Consider the following 22,325-nt stretch of genomic DNA (forward strand, 5'->3'; position numbering starts at 1 on the left):
TATTTCTTGGGCTGTCTTCGTGATCAGATTCCACATAAAATTCAAAAGACAAGGAGCAGGACACAGCTGATTTAGTAAAATGTAATTGCTGGTTAATCAGTGGGAAGGTAAAATAGCATATATTGTAATCAGGCTGGAATAGTGATTGGGTGCACAGCCATTGGAGTCAAATACACCTGGGTTGGGTTTCCATCACTTTTATTTACCTATTGTGTAGTCTTGAACAAGTTTCTTAACCTCTTTAGCTTCAGCTTCCCAGATAATAAAATGGGAATAATACTATACACAGGATTGTTGTGAGGGTTAACAAAAGCAAAGCATTATCCTTAGTGCTGGATATACAATAAGGGTTCAATAAATAACCTCCTGTTTTAGGTACAACTTGAATACTCTGCAGGCAAAACTATCAAAAAGTCTTATTGGCTCTTCATCCAATGCATGTCCCAAATCTGAGTCTTCTTCATCACTTCTACAACTCTTTCTCTGGGTATCTGGTGTTTTCATTTGCAAGCTACAAGAATGCAATATACCAGAAACTGAATGGCTTTTTAAAAGGGCAATTTATTAAATTGGTAAGTTTACAGTTCTAAGGCCATGAAAATGCCCAATTAAGGCACCAACAAGAGGTTACCTTCACTCAAGAAATGCCAATGAAGTTTAGGGTTTCTCTCTCAGCTAGAGGGCACATGGTGATGTCTGCTAGCTTTCTCTTGGGGCTTCTTAGTTCATGAAACTCCCCTGGGGGCATTTTCCTTCTTCATCTCCAAAGGTCTCTGGCTGCATGGGCTCTGTTGGTTCTGACTGTTCTGTCAGTTCTGGTGGCTCTAAAGCTTTTTCCAGAATGGTTCCCTCTTAAAGGGCTCCAATAAGCAACCCCACCTTGAATGGGTGGAGACACATCTCCATGGAAACCATCTAATTAACAGTTACCACCCACAACTGGGTGGGTCACATCTCCATGGAAACAACAAAACAGATTCCACCCAGCAATATTGAATGAGGATTAAAGAACATGGGTTTTCTGGGGTACATAACAGCTTCAAACTTGCACATTTGGTATTTGGGATATTTACACAGTTTCTTCTACCTGTTACACTATTCACCCAGATCACTCATGAAGGATTTCTTCCCAACATTCAGATCTCTACCCAAATGTCACTACCTTCAGAGCGGCTTGTCCCAACCAAAATACCATCTCTATTTCTTACTAGTCGGAACTAGTCACACAGAGCACCTAACAGGAATGCATGTTCTTCAACATGCCCAGGAAATAGGATGGGGCATCAGTAATGTCACCCTCAAGGGGCTCATTATAATCTAATTCCATTGTTGTAGTTTTTCATTGTTTATTTGTATTATTAAGTGCTATTTATGGCATGTAGGCTTTTACATATTTTTCTTATTTATATATATTTTTAAAATTAAACTATCAAGATGTTAAAAAAAGAATCAAGATGAAAAATGTCAATAATGGTATAGGTAGTATATATATATATGGGGAAAATTGTAATGGTAATATCGAAATCATGAAAATTTGGGAATCACTATTCTTGCATGAGGTCATACAATTAGCTTGTGACAGAAATGATAACAGATTCCAGGTCCCTTTGACGCCACCTCTGTGCCTTTCCTACATTGCAGCTGCCTTTCTAAGAACTCTGGTCGTCAATTTAGCCTATTAAATAGTCGTGCATCCCTCCCTAGTGTTTGCATTAATGAGAGAAATTCCACTTTCTATAATTATTCTTTCATTTTCTTTATATCTTTGGATGTCATTTTAGGAAAAAGTAAAATGATCCAGAAATCCCTTCTAAGTTAATTCTACAAAATGTATTGGTCTTATTAGAAGAATATGGAAAAGAAAGTATTGCTTTAAATAGACAAATGAAAATAGAAAATAGACAAAAGACGTATTGATTTTAAATAGACAAATAATGCCACCAATTTACCCCTTTAAATAATAGTAGGCACTAAATTAGTGATGCTAACAGAGGGATGCTTTTCTGAAAAAATTATGTTGAAGACATCCAGAACTAAACAATCCAAATTGTTACCTATTAGTCAATATTTTTTTCCTCAAAAGAGCTTTGTATATGCACAGAGCTCAATGAATCTCTCCAGTCACACTACAATAATATATTTCTTTATTAAATATTTATTTGTTAAAATTCTTTATTAATATTTCTAATTTGCCCTCTTTTCTTTTTTGATGTCAAATTGAAGAACTTAGTCCTTATTTTAAACTTTAGCAAAGGAGTTTTAATAAAAGAATTGTTCCTTGACAAAAACAAAACAAAACAAAAGCCTGCATTCTTTCTTTTTTTCTCTTCTGGCACCTTCTTCCATTCTAGGAAAACAGGAGTCTGTTTCCTCCATCCTCTGCTTTATACATCCCAGTCTTGCCCATTCAAAGAGAACCTCAGCACTGTCCCCTCACATTCCATTTTCACCCTACTCAGACCTCTTCAAAAAATATTTCCTTCCCTAGCTATCACAGACGAAAGGATTTGGTTCACCAATTCACAATAACATTGGCTAAATCTCTTACAGTATCACCATCCTAGAGTAACACATTATCATTTTAAGTGAAGAGAATATGACTGACATGAAATGGTTTCTCTGTTTGAAACTGTTGTGTACCCCAGACAAGCTATGTGCTTTTATCCTGATTCAATATTGTTGGATGGGATCTTTTTGGTTATTTCCATGGAGATGTGACCCACCCAACTGTGGGTGGGACCTTTTGATTAGGTGGTTTCCATGAAGATGTGTCTCCACCCATTCAGGGCAGGTCACTACTGGAGTTCTTTAAGAGGAAACTATTTTGGAAAAAGTTTCAGAGCTGACACAGAGAGAGATGTTTGGAGATGCAGAAAGAAAATGCTCCCGGGGAAGCTGTTTGAAATCAGAAGCCAAAGGACCAGCAGACACCAGACATGTACCTTCCCAGATCGGCCTTTCTTAAGTCAAGTTATCTTTATCTGAATGCCTTAGTTTGGACATTTTTATGGCCTTAGAACTACAAACTTGTAACTTAATAAATTTCCTTTATAAAAGCCAACCCATTTCTGGTGTATTTCATTTCTGGCAGCTTATGAAACTAAAACACAGGGAACTTCAATAGTGGTAGTGAGGAGATATTTTTGACAAGAATACAACACCAGCTGACCTCATGTTGGCTTTGTTAACTATTTTCCTTGGGGAAACTTTGATTCTTCGCTTCTCTCAATGTATTTAGCCTGATTTAGAGATAGATAGTGTTGCCTACAAAAGATTATTGGAAGTAGCCAAAATATTATCATGTAGGGAAATAATAGAGAGAAAGTATTAAAAGTCAGCTTTGCCTTGTGAGATATCAAATTGAGGGTTCTTTCTCAAGATGCCCTTGAGTACTTCTTTCTTGCTTATTTAAGCTCAGTGGCATTTAGTCTGTTAAAGGATCCCCACTTTTATTAAATGAAATAAACAAGAACCAATATGTGGGTGATGAATACCATATTCTACATCTACAATAAAGGCAATGTGTTTGCGGCCTTGTGAAGTTTTCTTTTAGTTGGAAACACAGAAAAAGAAGTTCACACAGGGTTAAGCACCTGTGTCATCCTCGTGGCTAAGAGCTGATTTGGGAAAATTTAGAGGGCATCTAACCCTTTCCCTCACTATTAAAGCCTTTGGCACAAGTCCCCTAGTTGGACACCAGCATTTCGCCCCACTCCGCACCTCCCGTACTCCTCACTGTGACAGGTCTACACTGTAGTGACCCAGGAAGCAGAGACCTGAATTTGGACTCCAAATAAGCTGTGTGACCTTCGACTTTGGACAAAGCCATTATCAGTCATTCTAGACTCACAGCTGTTCCCTGAAGAGTGCTTGTGTGAGCTCAACCTGACTCCCAAGGCTGCTGACCCGAAGGCCCTTGCGATGCTGTCAGACAAGACCTCTTTTGGGTTCTCTTTGTACTATTCATCTAATTTGGAAAGTTTTTGTTTCTTTCTTTAATAACACTTTTCTCATTTAAAAAGTAATGCATATTTAATTTTAAATATGAAAATGTAGATAAAAAAAGGAAACAAACAAAATTTACTCATAATTCCATCAACTGTTTGTATGCTACCATATATAGCTTCCATATTTAGCCATTTATAACCTAATGTTCAATTACTAATATGTTGAGATCATCTGTCAGTGTACTTAAACATGCTTATACAGATACAGCAGCATAGTTTATTTAACCAAATCTCTGGCTGGGCTTGTACAATGGGAGCATATTTTCATTATTATCAATGTCTTGATAAGCATCCATGTGTGAAAATCTTAGTATATAATGTCAATAAGTTTTGTAGGAAAAATTTCTAGAACTGAGGGTTTCTTGATCATGGGGTCTTCTCATTCAAAAAAAAGTGTTTTTTAAATGTGTAAAAACGATTTACTCTTGTTGAAAAAGATTTAAATAATCAAAAGTGTATAATATATATTTAAAAAAATCCCCTCTACTGCAATCCCAGGAGCTAACTACTGATCACAGTTTGGTGTGCGTCCTTCTAGGCTATTTATTTTTATGATTTAATAAAATAGATACAGTTAGTGGACACATGGAGTGTAAGAACTTAGGGAAGGAAATGTTAAGTAATCATATGCAAATATATATACAGTGACAAATTGGAACAGGTGCACTAAAAGTGTAGTAATTGGACAAATGAGAGACTGTTACAGGACTACTTCATCTGCACTAATGAGTGGGGGGTGAGAAGGTACCAAGGGGCCTGGATGCTTGAAAACCCCATTTTGTAGACTCCCTTGTCAGCCTGTTTTCTGTGCACTGGTGGGAAGTGAGAACAAAAGGCACAGGTGGGAAGTGAGAAGGCAGAAGAAGGGCCAAGTTGGTCTATTTCTGACTCCATCAGTAGTAGCGACAGGTAGAGAAGCAGGGGTCGCAGCCACAGGAAGAGGGGCAGCTGCTGGTCAGCAGTAGCCCTGGCAGTGGCGTCTCCCCAAATTCACCGTGAATGGGGCCCTAGCAGCTTCCTCCTCTCTGGTTTACACCCTTTTCCTCCTTTGACTCTTCCAGCCCTTCCCCTGCATTAAATCACGGTCTTCTTGAACTATTTTGAGTGGTTTCTGGTTTGCTTTCTAGACACTGACTCACCAAATGCTTTAGGTTCAGACAAATGTTTTAATTTCTTACCAGCCATGTCTTTCGGGTGCACCTCAACAGAAGTTTGGGAATCCTTTCATGAATGAATTTTTTTTTTTTTTTTTTTTTTGCTTTAACTGTGGGTAATACCTGGCTATTGGGCTATGATTCTATTCTCAGTCTTAGTAGAATCATCATTTGGAGTCCTAACTGAAATATTTAAAAAAAAAAATAACAATCATCACTTCAAGAATTCTCAGAAAAGTATGACTGTGATGATTGTAGGTTCTATGTTTTCTGGAACAGCTATTTCAAATGTGTTATCATGTTATCCCTGTAATTATTCTTTTCATTACCAAATCCTGTGTTCTGCCCTAAAAATATTGCCTGTTTCATGCTTGTTGACCTCTTTATATGAGATAAGCTGGTATGGATATGTGTTGTTTTTTATGCCCATAATGTATCCCCACTTATTTGGTTGTAGCCTCTCAATTTGGCAGTAGGGAATTAGCCTTTGCTACCCCATACCATTAGCTGAGTTCAATGGTGCTCTTGATCAAGTTACCTAGCTCCATTAGCCAATGGGCCAATTTGATGCGCTGTCCCTAGAATTTTAATCTAGAGCCAAAGTGATCAGAAAGAATGAAAATGATAGCAGTTGATGCATCATGATGATAACGACCTGAGAGGTTGCCCATTGGTTGTTGCTACTGACCTATGCACAGTGGTCCTGGTTCCCCAGCTTTCCCTTCAATCATTCAAGCTCCCCCATATCCAGTCAGTAATTTGCTTCTTTGCTTAAATTGGATAGAATTAGACTCTTTCAGCCCGAAGACCCATAATAAATAGAGGAGGGTTATACTTTTCTTTTTTTAATCCATGATGCATCAAGGATAGCTTCTTGTACTCAGACAGGTTATGCAGAATATAAAGAGTTACCAAAGATTAACCAATTCTCTGGGAGAGGAACTGGCTGAATCTCTAAACTCTCTCTTTTATGCTCCTAGACCCAATCTGTTTGGTAATTTTTTTTCTTCCACTCTTCCCACTTCTCCCCACCTTCCTTCTAATAATTCCTCTAAACCATGTAAGAATGAAATAAGTACACTTTTTAACTGCATCTGTGTTTTACTTTGCTTCTCTTATGATGAGCCTGCTAACTTTTTAGAGATGGCTTAACCATACCATTTTAATAAATACAAAACATAGATTTGGGATAAACCTCCCCCCCCACCCACCCAAAGGGTAAGGAGAAACTCAAGCCACCTGTTAGGAATTTGCAAACATGATGACTAATACCCTTTTTATGGAAACACTCAAGGTCTTTCAAAAGCACTAGTATTGTTGCTTCTGACTGGAGATAAGTTGAATAAGAAAAAAGGCTGGGAAGCAATGCTTGGCTCTCACCTTAGAACTTCACAGCCAAGACTATAGACTCCTAACTGTCTCCTGAGCACATTGGCATCTGCACAGTCTCACTCTCGGAGCAGGCACATTTCCCTGGCTTTCGAACTTTCCTTTTCGTCTTTTCTTTAGCTATGACTAGACCAGGAGACCTGAGTCTGTTGGCTAAGCGTGGACTAAGGATGTAGGCACACTTTTCTCGGTCAGCCAGTTCCAGCAGAGTGGCCTTGAATCAGGTTTAAACTCTGTGCGCTCATTTCCTCATCTGTGAAATAAAGATAATGCCACCCACTTGCAGGCCTGTTGTGGCAATGAATAGAGGTAATGGATATACACACCTGCAGCGTGCTAGTAACCTAACACACAGTTAGAACACGGACCGTTTATTTCCTTCTGCACAGAAATCAGATTGGTAGGTGGTTATTATTTGAAAATAAAATTATGGATTTTCCTATACTTTGGATGCATGCTTTCTTAACTGTCCTTTGAATTTTTTGAAAGCTCTCAAAAATTATACTGGATGCCTCATGCTTTCAAAAGGCTGAGCTTTATTTTTCAAACTGTGTATTTGTTCAAGAAGCAACTCTAAAAATTTTGCTAGAACATTTCCACATTCACTTTTCTATAGGCTAGAATCAGTCTCTGTTATATCCTAAACTCTTGCTCTCAGCATAGTGTATATATGTCTACATGTATACGGATAACTTGAATGTATATTGTATATACACACACATGAATGCACACATACAATGTACTGTATTCCTTTAACTGTTGCCATGAGCATTGTTAGCTATATTATTATCACTGCCTTCCTAAGAGAGTGCAATTTTTTTCTATAAAGGATACTCCATAAATGCCTTGCCTTTGTAGAACATTTGCCAAGTATTTCTGAAGAAGATTTTATTTTAAATTGGATATTAACAAAAACCCAAAGCAGTAGTAGTAGGAGGAGGTATTATTTACCTGGTTTAGAGAAGAGAGTTGAGAGGTCTGTGACCTGCCCAAGACCAGAAAAATAATGGAGCCAGAACACAAACTCAGCCTTCAGCTTCCAAATCCAGTACTGTCTTCACTATATCCCACCGAGTCCCCACAGGAGCATGTGGTGCAGGTTTGCTGGCGAAAGGAATGGAAGCGGGAAATCAGAAATTTAAGGCTTGAGAGCCTTTTTGGAATTTGGAGGGACTGAGTATTAGCAAACAACTGAAATGTAAGAATTCAGTAGCATTGGGAAGTGGTAGAATTGCTTCAGAATTTGTAGGAATATTCTTTGAAACAAAGCAAAATGGAGAGCACATTTCAGATCTTCACTCTTTCATACCAGATACCAGAACCCTAGTCTTATTCTTTATAGACCAAATTAAAAGCTTAGGCATATTTCCTAAAAACATCCTGTGCACATTTTCTGTTTTAAAAATCAATTATTTATACCCTATATTTTTATTTCCCTATAGTTCGCACATGTAGACATGATGTAAGGATATTCTCGAAGTATCTGGCATTGTGGTTAAGAATGAATAAATAAATTCATTTTTTTGAACAAAGGAATGAATCTGGATCTATTGCCATGTGTCATATTTCTTCTTCACGCCTTGTTGAAACCTTCACAGTCAGCCAAAACTGGAACAACCCTATTATTCTAAAAACAATTTGGTAATGTATACAAGGAGCAAAAACATATTCATAATTGCTCAGCCACCAGAGAATTCATCACGTGAAAGCAGCTCTCCTCACGTTCTAGCTCAGCATCTACATATGCAAATTCATGAAAACTAAAATACGATTGCTTACCCTAACGAAAAGTTGAAATCAACCCACATTTTCTGCAAAATTGAAATTATTGAGGATCTTAGAGTAGATTAAACTTGAGGGACAGTTGGGCAACCGCTAAATAATTATTTTAAAGAATGCATGGCAATGTGTGTGTGTGTTTTTTTTTTACATGGGCAGGCACTGGGAATCAAACCCAGGTCTCTGGCATGGCAGGGCAAGAACTCTGCCACTGAGCCACCGTGGTGCCCCCATGTTGTGCTATTTTGTCACAAGTAATGACAGAAAACATAAAATTATGTCTAAACTCTGATTATAGCTCAATAGCAAAAAAAATTTTTTTTGCATATGGACAAGAACTTAAATGGAACATGGAGAAGTTAAAGATTTCATTTTGTTTTGATTTTTCTTCCCATTGTGAGTCGGTCAATGGTATTTGAGTAATTAAAAACAAAAAAAAACAAGAAATAGAGCACCTTTTGGCATGCTGCATGTCAAAGCGAGTAGGAAATCCATACATCCCTCCGTTTCTCTCTGTTGTGACTGAAATGGATGCTGTGCACACAGAATGCCACCGGGACTGTGGAATGGGGTCTGGGAGCCCTAGCGTTGCCGCCATATGGGGAAAGTTCAGAACAAAGCGCAGGAGACACCCCAACTTCCTGCTGGCCAAGAATTATCAGTGTCATCTAAAAGCAACACAAGCCTGGTCTAGAGCCCACGTTTCTATTAGGGTATCCAGGTCACTGCCATCATATCTTTTAAAATCACTGGATCCCAAAGGAAAACTAAAATTGCTTGAGAGGGGGGAAAGTAGCACACAGTGGGAAAAATAATCATTTTTGTAAGTCTTTATTTTTTTTAGTTGCTCCTCCCATAGTAATGCACTGAAAGGCATAACAGTTTATATTGTACAAAGCATTTGAAGAAAGTACCTCAACTTGCCGATTATTTCAAAATGAGATTACAAACAAAAAGAAAACAAACCTGGTTCCTCAATAAAGGGCAAAATAACTGAATACAGTCTGTTATTTACTTCTCTCTTTTAACATAAGGTCTGGAACACTTCATCTTACAAATAGGATTAACATGAACGTAACATCACACAGGCTTGCAGACAACCAGCATAAAATATGGGGTACAGTTTTTTAATCAGAAGAATCATGCTTTCATGAAGAAATTATAATCATTTATACAATTGAATCAATTCAGTATTACAAAAACTAAGTTGCATCTATTCGTTATTTAGTTCATTAAGAAGGAAAACAAAACAACAACAAAAAAAGGAATGTTAAGAAAAGCCAACACCATCTGGCACTCCCATACACAGGTCAAGTCACCTTGGTCCTTGAAATTGGAAATGGGGTGTGCCTCGGACGTCATAAAGTAGTGGCTGACTGGAACAGTGCTATTTCAATCAACAAACAAGAGTTTGCCAACAAATAAATACATGATACACACAACACACAAAAAAATTAAACATTAAAAAACAGTGACGTGATTGTCTAAAATTAAGATGTTATTACAAGGATTTGGCAAACATTTTATTAGTGGTACAGCGGTACTGGTGATGAACAGGTTACTTCTCTTTGAGCATTGAACATCCATAGTTTACAGTATCCACATACCCTTTTCCCCTATTTTTAAACAAGGTAATTAAGAAGGCAAAGGTTAAGGGGGAACAAGTACTCCCTGTTATCAGCTCCTATAATAATCAAGTGTGCATTTCATCCATCTACTTCCGTCTTCAAAGGGTTAAATTACATAAAACTTTAACAAAGAAAAAAAAATTAAATCTGTCATTAAAAGCAACTGTTCCCAATCATGTGCCAGGTGATCTTGGATAAAAAAGGAGTCGGTTTCTATGGAGTGTTCACACGTATCGATGCCGCCATCTCAACTGCCCTCTCCCCCCACCGAGACTCTGGGACAGGGTGGACTGGAAGCTATCTTCTGCCCAACAAGTTTTTCATTTTCACTGAAACACTTGAAGTCGCACTGATCCTCTACAAGTCAGCAGCTGCCTTTGCTGTGCAAAACAAAATATTGAGAATAAATAGTTTCTTTTTTCTTCCTTTCTTTTTTTTTTATTAATCATTCAGTTTAAGGTCACCAGACTTTAAATGAGTGACCCTTCAGGTTTATAAGGCAATCTGCTCAGCAGTCTTTTAAATAGTCCTATAGGAAAGAGCCATGCTACTGTTGGACTTGGTCCCACTCAGGTCAGCCTTGGGAATGTCATACGTGGCTGATGGACTGGATGGCACTGGATTCCGCAGCAGCCCTTGCCATACTGTGCCACACGTTGGAAGAACTGTGGGATGCAGGATGGAGGGAGTCCTTGTCGGACAGTGACAACATCATAGCATAAGCCTGTGGTAAAAGAGAGCGATACCGTAAGTCACGTTGGGAAGGGAAAGGACCCTCGGTAAGAGTGCCCTCGGGGTGTGCTGGGCAAGTGTGGGGCATATATTTGTTGTTGTTATAGTGGTGTGGATTTCCTGCTGCCTTCAGCACTCAGGGGCTCCAAGAGTGATATATCCTAGAGAAGAGAAATTGTCCCACCCAAAATGTCAATAGTGCCTCTGTTTAGACACACGAATCTCCCCCTCCCAATCACGTACACAGGCATCCATCCATTTCACACGTTCAAGTCACCAAAAATCTTATTGTGAGCTTACAATACAGGGAGAACTGAAAATGCAAATATGGATATATAAATAACCCTGCCTTGATAGTTCTGGGACCTAGGGAGAGGAAATGACTCCTGCACTTTATAATTGAGAAGTCATCAACTAGCTAGTGGGGGAGGCACAACTAAAAGGCATTTCTTCCTACTTTTAATCCCAAACCCTTTCTCCAATTCCTCTCCTTGTTTGAAATATTTGATAGTGAAACTGAATATTCACTATCAAAGTCAACAGTGAAACCCAAATATTCACGAGTGAAAGTTGGCCTTGGCTTTTCAAAGGTAAAGGGCAAAGTCAGCTTAACCAAAAAATGAAACAAAGCACAAGACCCAACAATGTTCTAACTAACTTGTGCTCCTGGATTTGCTGAGCAGAAGGTGCATGGAGTTTCTCTCTGTGTCAGTGCTCTTTCTTCCCTATTATCATGTCAAATTTTAAGTAACTGTTCGGAGAATCTCCTATTTACTGCCAAGTCAAATATTCAAATGAAATGTTTGGTCTTGACTTGTGAGTGAACTTTTCACTGTTGATTTGCCATTGTTGGTCTCATCCATTGCTAAACTTGCCTGTCAAAATGTTGCTGAAGTGGAATCATTAAAGTTCTGCCAAAGACATTCCACTGTCTGTAAACAAAGACAAAATGCCTCTGTTAGGCAGAATTTCATCTCTGAGAGTCAGGCTGGGACATGTGGCTGGTCTGTGGTTTCTTCTGTAATCATGGTATTCAGTTAAAAAATCTGCCCTTGCAGCCTGATTTTGATTTGCTGGGTCACTGCTCTAAATGTACACATTTAACTTTTATGTATGAGACTTGCCATCTGGAACTCTGCAAAGCTTCCATATCCAGTTAACAAATGTTTCATGAACATCTACTCTATACCAGGCACTGTGCAAGGTGCTGGGGAATCCGGGATAAATTAAATACGGTCCTCATCCTTGCAGATTTTAGAGGATGGGCCGAATGAGCATTGAACTTAAACTATTATTTACCCAAGGTTAGAACAAAGGACAAGGAATATTCTAAAATAGTCTTAACAAAACCCACTCCAATATTTGGAAAGATGGGAAGTGAATATAAAGAAAATTCTGGAGATGTGTTTTAATCTGGACCTGTACCCTGTCTCCACTTCTGTGACCTTGAGCAAGTTTCTTAACCATGCAAACTTCACTTTCCTCACATAAAATGAGGAAATACTACAATACTATGATAATAGTACTTGCCTCCGAAGATTGTAGAGAATCACAGAGACTAACTTACATGAAGTGCTTAGCTCAGTGTGCTTGTCATAAATATTACCTGTTATCATGAAACTAATTTCATGACAGGTTTTGTCAGAGACGTTTAGGCAGAGTGCAGGCACCATAATTGCTATGTTGGTCACCTAATTTTTATCACTATAAAAATCACAGACATGGTAAAGATATGAATGCTTTCAGTAAAGCATCCGAACCTGTTCAGATTCTAGAACATTACAAAGATAGACTATCTGCCTTGTGGTAATGAAAGGAAATGACCATTTTCAAGCACATAACTGGCAGTATCAGTAGTCAGTAAATGAAGACTCTCATGAAATCGTCAATTTGCAAACTGATAGACATGATTTGATCAAGTATCCACATAAATATGAGCTAGGATGGCAAAATGCTAATATTTCCTGTGAAGGCAATGGCTAGCCCAGCTGGGCAGACACTTCATGCGAAAATACTCATATTGAAATATGTCATATCCATTATCTCTATGTTCTCCAGCTCTTTTGCTTTCTATTGCATCGGTGTTCAAGTATTGTCTCTTGCAATCAAAGTATTTTGGATGGAATGATTAAAAGAAAAAAAAATACCAGATTCCTCAGTTTCTCAGCTCACTAACTAGGAAGAAAGAATGGGAAATGAAATATTTCAAAAATACTAGCCATCTCTTATAGGTGTCTCTAAGTGAAAATGAGATGTCAGCTCTGGCTAGTTTACTTTTAATACTAAAAATTGAAAATTTCCTTACTATCCCCATTGAATCATAGAACAGGAAGGGATCTTAAATATCTCTCCAACTCACTTTACAATGAAGAAATGTACCATCAAGGAAGTCTTCAAGTTCATAAAACTAGACTACTTTAGAATTGAATCTGGCTGCTTTTAACTAAATTCAGAAAGAACATTTATTTTTCCTATTACCATAACTGACATCTTAGACTTTTCAATGAATTAACTAATTTTTAAAAATTGGTATTATCCCATTAACACAATATTCTGCTCCCCTTAGTTGAGACGGTGCTGCATCTGTTGTTAGGACCAGCCCAAAGCGTCTGAAACAAATAGGAAATTACTCTCTTTTTTTATAATACAAGCCAATATGACCACATTGTTTGAAATGTCAAGTCACCTCTAAATGGACTAATGGATCAAACAATTAGTCCAAAGTGACTGATAAATATGGTAATAATAGGAAATTACCCCCCCCCCCCCTTTTTTTTAACTTGATTTGAAAGAACAATCTGGTTAAATGTAAATGTCAAGCAGAAAGTTCTGGCTTCCTTTATTATATGATAACAGAACTGAGGCTCTTTTAATTGATACTTATGGATCTTAAAATGGATTTATTTTTAGTTATCACAGGTGATGAGAGAATGCTGAAGAGGCCAGTGATTTGGAGTACAATTCATTGATTAACTCATTCACTAAAAATTAATAGTTTGATTTCGAGATCCTTTCATCTCTGATCCTCAGTTCCCACTTTTACTACTAACTTCGATACTTAGATGATTTATTAATTAATAACTATAAATAACAATATACTAGGCATGGTAAGGGACAAAATAATAGAGGAATGAATTTGCTTTCCACAAATCTTAAAATACAATTTGAAGAAATTATAGACACAGCAATCAGAAACTAATTCTAAGGTAAGGAGCACATTGGCATTCTGGACTATCTACACAGAAGTGAGGGAATTACAAAGTAAAGATTGTTGTAGGATGGAGTTTGTCATAGATGTTTCCATGAAAAATGTAGCCATTTTAATTTCTGTATTAATTAACTATTTTTCACTTGATCATAGATTATCTAAAGGTATGTACATTTTGGATAAAACATCTGAGACTGTTCAGATCCTAGCGTAACGTTGCAAAGATAGATATCCGTCTTTTTTTAATCAAAGGAAATTAGCATTTTCATGTGCAAACAATGTCACCATGATGTTACACTGTGGCGAAGTATGTACCTGTGATTTGGACTTTCTCTGTAGCGGCTGCTTAAGTTCCTCCGGCACGTGGGAAGTACTAAAAGAAGACAGCTCAGCCTCAGTATATTGATTATCTTCTATTTTCCTTATTTTGAGGCTATCTGTGAAGTGCCTTATATGATCTAGAGCAGAAAGGCCAGCTTTATATTCTTCCTCTTTATACCTAAAATGAACGAATGGGAAAGCATAGATTTCTTTTCCTTTTCTGGTTTGTTACCCAATTAAATCACTTTTCACTTGAATCTTTGCAGCTAGCAATCTTTTTATATTGTATATGCAGCGTGAAGTAGCATGCATCAATTGTGTCCTTTAAAATGTTTGCAAATATCATATCTTAAAAATATATTTCTCAAATTTATAGTAAAAAAGTGAAGAGTATATTTGAGATAGAGTTAATGTCAATGGCATGGTAAGTCAGCAATGCAGTAGAGACAGAATTCATGTATTTATAACTTCTATTTAAAATAAAGTGAATTACGATAATTTTTAGTCAGCATTCACTAGCAGCATAAACATAATATTCTCATCAATTTAACTTTTTTTCCCCATTTAAAAATCTATCATCATATAGGCATACCTCAGAGATATGGGTTCAGTTCCAGACCATGTAATAAAGCAAGTCATATGAATTTTTTGGTTTCCCAGTGCATATAAACATTATGTTTACACTGGGTGGGCCACAGTGGCTCAGTGGTAGAGTTCTCACCTGCTGTGCCAGAGACCCGGGTTGGATTCCCAGTGCCTGCCCATGCAAAAAAAAAACTAACCAAAAGAAAAAAAAAAAAAAAAAAGGTTGTGTTTACACTATATTGTAGTCTATTCAGTGTGCAATAGCATAATGCCTAAAAAACAATGTATATACCTTAATTAAAAACTACTTTATTGCTAAAAAATGTTAACCCTCATCTGAGCCTTCAGTGAGTCATAATCTTTTTGTTGGTGGAGGGTCTTGCCTTGATGTTGACTGCTGCTGAGTGATCAAGGTTGCTAAAGGTTAGGGGTGGCTGCAGCAATTTCTTAAAATAAGTCAACAATGAAGTTTCCTGCATTGATCAACTCTCTTTTTCACAAAGGGTTTCTCTGCAGCACGCAATGCTATTTGATAGCACTTTACCCACAGTAGAACTTCTTTTAAAATTGGAACCAATCCTCTCAAACCCTGACCTGCTTTATCACCCAAGTTTATATAATGTTCCAATATTGTCATTTCAGCAATGTTCACAGCATCTTCACCAGGAGTAGATTCCATTTCAAAAAAACCATACTTTATTTGCACATCCATAAGAAGCAACTCCTCATCCATTCAACTTTTATTACGAGTTGCAGCAATTTAGTCATATCTTCAGGCTCCTCTTCTAAGTCTAGTTCTTTTGCTGTTTCTACCATGCCTGCAGTTACTTCCTCCACTGAAGTCTTGAACTACTCAAAGTCATCCATAGGGGTTGGAATTAATTTCTTCCAAACTCCTGTTAATGTCGATATTTTAACTTCCTTCTATGTATCACAAATGTCCTTAATGACATCTAGAAGCATAAATTCTTTCCAGAAGGTTTTCAATTTACTTTGCCCAGATCCAAGGAATCACTATCTCTGGCAGCTATAGCTTTATGAAATGTATTTCTTAATAAGACTTGAAAGTCAGAATGACTCCTTGATTCATGGGCTGCAGAATGGATGTTGTGTCAGCAGGCATGAGAACAACATTAACCTCAGTGTACATCTCCATCAGGGCTCTTGGATGATCAGGTACATTGTCAATGAGCAGCAATATTTGAAAGGCATCTTTTTCTCTGAGAAAGAAGTCTCAGCAGTGGGATTTAAAATATTCAGTAAAACATGCTGTAAACAGAAGTGCTGTCACCTAGGTTTTATTGTTCCATTTATGGAGTACAGGGAGAGTAGGTTTAGCATGATTCTTAAGGGTCATAGGATTTTCAGAATGGTAAATGAGCACTGGCTTTAACTTAAAGTCACCCTACCTTAGCCCCTAACAAGAGAGGAAGTCTGTCCTTTGAAGCTTTGAAACCAGGCATTGACCTCTCCTTTCTAGCTATGAAAGTCTTAGATGACATCCTCTTCCAACATAAGGTTATTTCATCTACATTGAAAATCTGTTGTTTAGTATAACCACCTTCACCAATTATCTTAGCTAGAACTTAGAGATAAACTTGCTGCAGCTTCTACATCAGCACCTGCTGCTTCACCTTGCATTTTTATGTTATGGAGATAGTCTCTTTCCTCAAACCTCATGAACCAGCCTCTGCTACCTTCAAACTTTTCTTCCAAATGTTCCTCACCTCTCTTAGTCTTCATAAGATTGAACAGAATTAGGACCTTGCTCTGGATTTGGCTTTGGCTTAAAAGAATGTTGTGGCTAGTTTGATCTTTTATACAGACCACTAAAACTTTCTCCATACCACCAATAAGGCTGTCTGTTTTCTTATCATTCATGTGCTCACTGGAGTAGCACTTTTAATCTCCTTCAAGAACTTTTTCTTTGCATTCACAACTTGGCTAATTGCTTGGTGCAAGAGGCCTAGTGTTTGGCCTATCTCGGCTGGCCATGCCTTCCTCACCAAGCTTAATCACATCTAGTTTTTGAGTTAAAGTGAGAAATGCGTGACTCTTCCTTTCACTTGAACACTTAGAGGCCACTGTAGAGTTATTAATTGGCCTAATTTCAATGCTGGTTGTCTTAGTGAATAAGGCAGGCTGAGGAGATGGGGGGAAAGGAGGGAATGGCCAATTGGTGGAGCAGTCAGACACAAACATTTCTCAATTAACTTTGCTGTTTTATATGGGCACAGTTCATAGCACCCCAAAAACAATTACAATAGTACATCAAAGATCACAGATCACCATAACAGACATAATAATAATGAGAAAATTTGGAATATTGTAAGAATTTCCAAAACGTGACACAGAGATACAAAGTGAGCATAAGCTCACTTTGGAAAAATGGTGCCCATAGACATCCTCAATGCAGGTTTGTCACCAACCTTCAATTTGTGAAAAATGCAAATATGATAAGCACAATAAAATGAAGCATGATAAAACAAGGTATGCCTGTATAATATTCGGTTAATTTTTTCCATTTAAAAGTATATCATCTATATAGATAATAAATATATCAAATGAAGTGAAACTTATTATCTCTCAATAATATTTGTCTGGTAATGTTAAAGATACCAGAGTTTTGAATGAATCGGATAACGTCCACATTTCTATTTTCCTCTGGGTTTTATAGCTACGGTTAGGGTAAATCTTCCTGACTTTGGATTTGGCAATGGATTTTTAGATATGACGCCGAAAGCAAGCACGTACAGCCAAAGAAAAACACAGATAACTTAGGCTTCATCATAAAGTCAGACAAAGCGCTTACCTCGCAGGAGAGGTCTTGCAACTCATCTCCAGGATGCTGGTTTCTTCGTAATCATCATCAGGGTTTCCTTCATGTAAATTACTTGTCACTGGCTCCTTTCCTGTTTTTCCACTAATATCATTCTCTTCATCTTCCTCATCTAACAACACCTCATCTTCTACTTCTTCGTCATCCAGTAAATCCGAATTCTGACTGGTCACCAAAGCCTTTTCATCCTTAAAGTGACTGCCATTTATTCTTTCAAAAGTGTAAAATGAAAAAGGCCCAATTACTAGTTTGGTTTTAAATGTGCAGCCAACTTTATTATCTCATCCTCTGAAGAGTATTTTAGAATTTCAGCATCTATGTAGGACATTTTTATTGTCCACGCTTCATGGCAACCATGGGAAAAATGTAATTTCACAAACGAGAAAAATGAAGAAACACATAATTGGATGATTATTCAGATCATAAATGGAGACTTTGGCAGAACTGGAAAAACAATTTGAGTTTCCTATTCCTTATCAGGCCTTTGCCTGATAAATGATACTGCCTTTTTTGTTTTGTTTTGTTTTTTTAACATGGGTAGGCACCAGGAATCGAACCTGGGTCTCTGGCATGGCAGGCAAGAACTCTGCCTGCTGAGCCACCGTGGCCCACCCCAGGTGATACTGTTTTATACACTATTAAAAGTACCTAATTACCAGATAAGTATCAACGATGTAAAACAATAGATTTCTGGAAGACTCATATCCCTGCATAAGACTGACAGCAGCTTCAACAAGCATACCTAAAGTGAATATAAGAGTTAAAATAAAACGTTTAGCTAGCTGCCAAGGACCCACCTGGTTTATTCAGTTGCTAGGTGACACTGTGTTTGTTACATTTAGACACTCTACCAAAACTTAGAACTGATTGAGAGCTCACTTATTTTTACTATTTCTAAATTATCGTCGTTAGTCTAAATGAGTGAATGTTCCTGTTTACCAGAGGAACATTGTGGTGGGAAAAGATCTAGAAATAATTAATTGTACAAATATCATTTGAAGCTTTGCAAGCATGCCTCATATAATGATTAGAAAGGATATTATATTTTTAAAAGTCATTTGTAATGTTTTATTTTGTGGTTGCAAAATTTGAGTATGATTCAAAAGTTTAATAATTATGAGAAGAGTATAATTACACAGGAGTTCTGATTTAATACATTTGAGAGCATTTAGAGACTAGGATAAACTTTACAAATGTTAAAATAAACATTTAGGTAAGTAAACTGAGATCGCGCTTCATTATAAAATTTAAAAGTCGAATTTAATTTGCAAAATAATTGCAAATGTTTTGAACTAGAGAGTATCTTCTCCTAACTGCTCATATTAAAGATAAACGACCAGAGAAGTTAAGGCACTTACCCAAGTTCAGAAACTTGTTAGAAAAGATAGAAAAATCAAAGGCTTTCAAGTGGCCTCATTTCGGGGCCACTGAAAACCTCCCTATTTTCCCTTGCTCCTTTACCTATTTACTAATCCAGAATACTCACTGAGATGCTGTGTAAATTATCACAGCCACCTACAATTTTCACTTTGAATGAAATTAGTTTTCAGATTATGGAACATTAGGTGTCAGCAGTGCAACTCCCCATCACGTACCCATGTTAAAAAAATGACCATAATTTCATATTTAGAATTTCCCAGAGTAAAAATAAATAAATAAATGCACTTTGTTAAAATGTATTTGACCAAATCAAAAAATTAATAAATAAAATCTATTTGACCAGAAAAGTCATATTATTATTATTAAGCTTTCTATACAACCAGTTCCTTAACCTATTTTATCAAAGAATGATGAAAACATGTTTTGTGCAGACATAAATTATTAGTTTCCAAATACACTGCCAAGTTGCGAGCTTGAATGAATTGAAATTGTTTTTCAAAAAAGGAAAGAAAAAGTAAAAGAGCAAAAGAGTACATGGATGAAAACCAAAAGTAACAAAAGCCGACATGATTAAGAAAACATATTTGTTAATTATGCTTTCAAATGTGGCAATTTATGGAGGATAAAATATTCATCAAAAGTAGTCTGATAGGAGTTGGAGAGAAAAAAGTTAGATGACTCAACCTTATTACTTCTGTACTGTTTGGACATGTTGATGCCAGATGTTACAGCTACATGGGCTCACAAATGTCCAATCAAGGGCTAGAAAATCTGAATAGGCATCTCAGAATCCAAATGGTGCTTTTGGTTCAATATTTCTTACTTGCATCATGCAAATATCATTATCAAAAGGTAAGATTGTGAATGTCTCTCTTATTTATTCTTACTACTTTATCCTTCTCATCATCTGCCTCATCTCTCTCTTACTCACTCATGGACATGTGGACACACACACAGACAAACAGGCAGGCAGAGGGAAAGACACATCCAATTGCATGAGCTTGGCACTCCTCTCACTTAACAGAGGCCGGGAAAGGGTACGCAATGCTAGAGCTTTCTCTCCTTGTTTCTGTAGATACACTGCTATATAGCAAAAGTAATCATATGTTTTTATGCTATCTTAGGAAATAGGTTTATTTAAGTCTGCTTTAATTGGAAAACTACCTAAAATAATTAACTTTGATACTGAGTAGTATCAAAAATAGAGGACAATAACCCAGTAATACTTGTGTGATGACATATAGTGGACAATAACCCAGTAATACTTGTGTGATGACACATAGTGAACTTTCATCAACTAATTTCATTTTAATCTAAAATTAAATTAGATTAAATTTAATAAGGCCATTGGATGGTTATCTTTAGAAAAGTCTAGTTCTCAATAACAGGCATTTAATTATAACTTAGAGATAAAAATTATATCCAGTAGTTTTGGGGAAATGATGTTTCATTAACTTCACATAAAATGGAGAGTGCTAGATAAGTGATTATTTGGCAGCGCTGAAAAGTTTTTCTTTATGAGTTAAGCCATATATATTTGATGTTTATGATGACAAGAGGAAACCAGTGAACCAGGTCCTTAAGAAGCAAGGATGATCATACCCACTGAAACAAACATGCAAGAATTAAATGAGCAACCATTTGAGAGTAAACAAAGTAGTAACAGAATCTTATGGAGAAGTCGCAAATAGTTTCTATATAAGAGATATTTGGGTGACACTCAAAACCTTCAAGCAGGTATTTCATACATAGATACATATTGTCATATATTTTATATATGTATATATGATATGTAATAGTAACCACTATTGATCAGCAGTTTAACTGATCAATTTGGAAGATTTGATCAAATTCCTTCTATTTGACAGATTTGATCAAATCTTCTAATTAGGTGGAAGAGATGACAAACAGCATGGTAGTGAAAGTGTGGTCTGTAGAGAAGCAGGCAGTACAGGTTTAAATACCATTTATGAGTCATGTGACCTTTGGCAAGCTATTTAACCTTCTATGTCCCTATCTCTTCACTAGTAAAATTAGGTGATAGTGGTCTCTAGCTCATAAGGATATTACGAGAATTAAACTAATAGAGCATACATAAAGTGCATAGAAGAGCATATGGAATTTAATATGCACTGAGTAAGTATTAGCCATTTGCAATGGCAGTAACATTAGTTTTACAAAAGCAATTACAGTAAATTTATTTGAAAATATTTATCCCAGAAGTCACAGAGATTTGTTTGTTTGTTTGCTAGTTAGAGGGGGATTTTATTTGTTTGTTTTTAAGCCCTTACCTCTCTTCTATATTCCTGGGTGACTGGCTGCTGTGGTTGCTATTCCCAATGAAATTTCGGATTTCTGTGAAGTAAGCATCTTCTTTGTCATCGAGAATCGCACCTGTACTTTCCAGCTCAGAGTGAGGCGATGACGTTGCTGTACCTGACAGGAGCAGAAAACCTTTTTTGATAACGACTATTATTTGTATGTAACTTGTGTGGAATCTCATTCTTTCTCAGTTTAATCAGTGATGTTTTTTAAAACAGGCCCTTTTGAATATTAATAATAGGTTCTCCACTAACACCATTTTCCCACACGCCCTCCCTACCCAACCCTGACATGTCAGAGAGGAAAAGATGGGCTGAGGAAAATAATAGGCAAGTCCTCAACAGTCTCTGCCACAAGGAACCACCTGCTCTGTTGGCTGGCTGCAGCATACGTGCATTTAGTTCTCCTTTGCTAAAGCAGGAGACTGAAGTCTGAAGACTTCATATGCTACAAATCCTGCATCCTGCTTTGCTGAGCTCAGCAGTGAGTGGCTTCTCAATGCATCCACCCAGAGGCCGGAGTGGCATTTCATTAAGAGGACAAAAGTAATTAACATGGGCTGATTTTCAATTTCCTCACATATAAAATTGAAATCATATCCCCCGCCTCACAAGATTTTGAATGTTTCCATAAAATTTTACAAATGTAAGCATGTTACATATGGTCAAACTTTACTCCATCATTAGCTTCATGTTGCTGGTCTTTCTCACAAAACGTGTGCAATTTGAAAGTTCATTGCAATAGTTTATATGCAAATAACAAACGGTTAAAACATCCCCTCAGTTTAATGACGCTATTAAAAAAGCTATAGTGATGCTTTAACAAATAAGTATTCAACTTCGATATGTTATAGTTTTTAATACTTAGGTTTTTTCCTAAAATAATTTTGATTTGAAAATTATAGTACATGCTATAAGAGAACATGCAGTTAGGATGTGTGGCCACTTTTGTATAGTGGATTAGACTTAAGATTCTAAAATA

General features: G+C 36.9%; 1 protein-coding gene across 13 annotated transcripts in view; it reads right to left on the reverse strand.

Annotated features, from left to right (window-relative positions):
• Positions 1-9,144: 9,144 nt before the first annotated feature.
• Positions 9,145-22,325, reverse strand: part of MECOM (MDS1 and EVI1 complex locus) — a 573,761-nt gene continuing 560,580 nt past the window's right edge. For 12 of the 13 annotated variants that reach the window (XM_077160971.1, XM_077160970.1, XM_077160972.1 and 9 more), the window contains 4 exons: positions 21,314-21,458; positions 17,616-17,852; positions 14,213-14,396; positions 9,145-10,681 (listed from right to left, as the gene is read on the reverse strand). In XM_077160971.1, coding sequence (XP_077017086.1) covers positions 10,547-10,681; positions 14,213-14,396; positions 17,616-17,852; positions 21,314-21,458 — 701 coding nt within the window. In that variant the 3' untranslated portion in view covers positions 9,145-10,546. The remainder of the gene's footprint in view (positions 10,682-14,212; positions 14,397-17,615; positions 17,853-21,313; positions 21,459-22,325) is intronic. The other variant, XM_077160973.1, reaches the window with a different exon arrangement.

Source organism: Tamandua tetradactyla, chromosome 5 (assembly GCF_023851605.1).
Source record: "Tamandua tetradactyla isolate mTamTet1 chromosome 5, mTamTet1.pri, whole genome shotgun sequence".
NCBI lineage: Eukaryota > Metazoa > Chordata > Mammalia > Pilosa > Myrmecophagidae > Tamandua > Tamandua tetradactyla.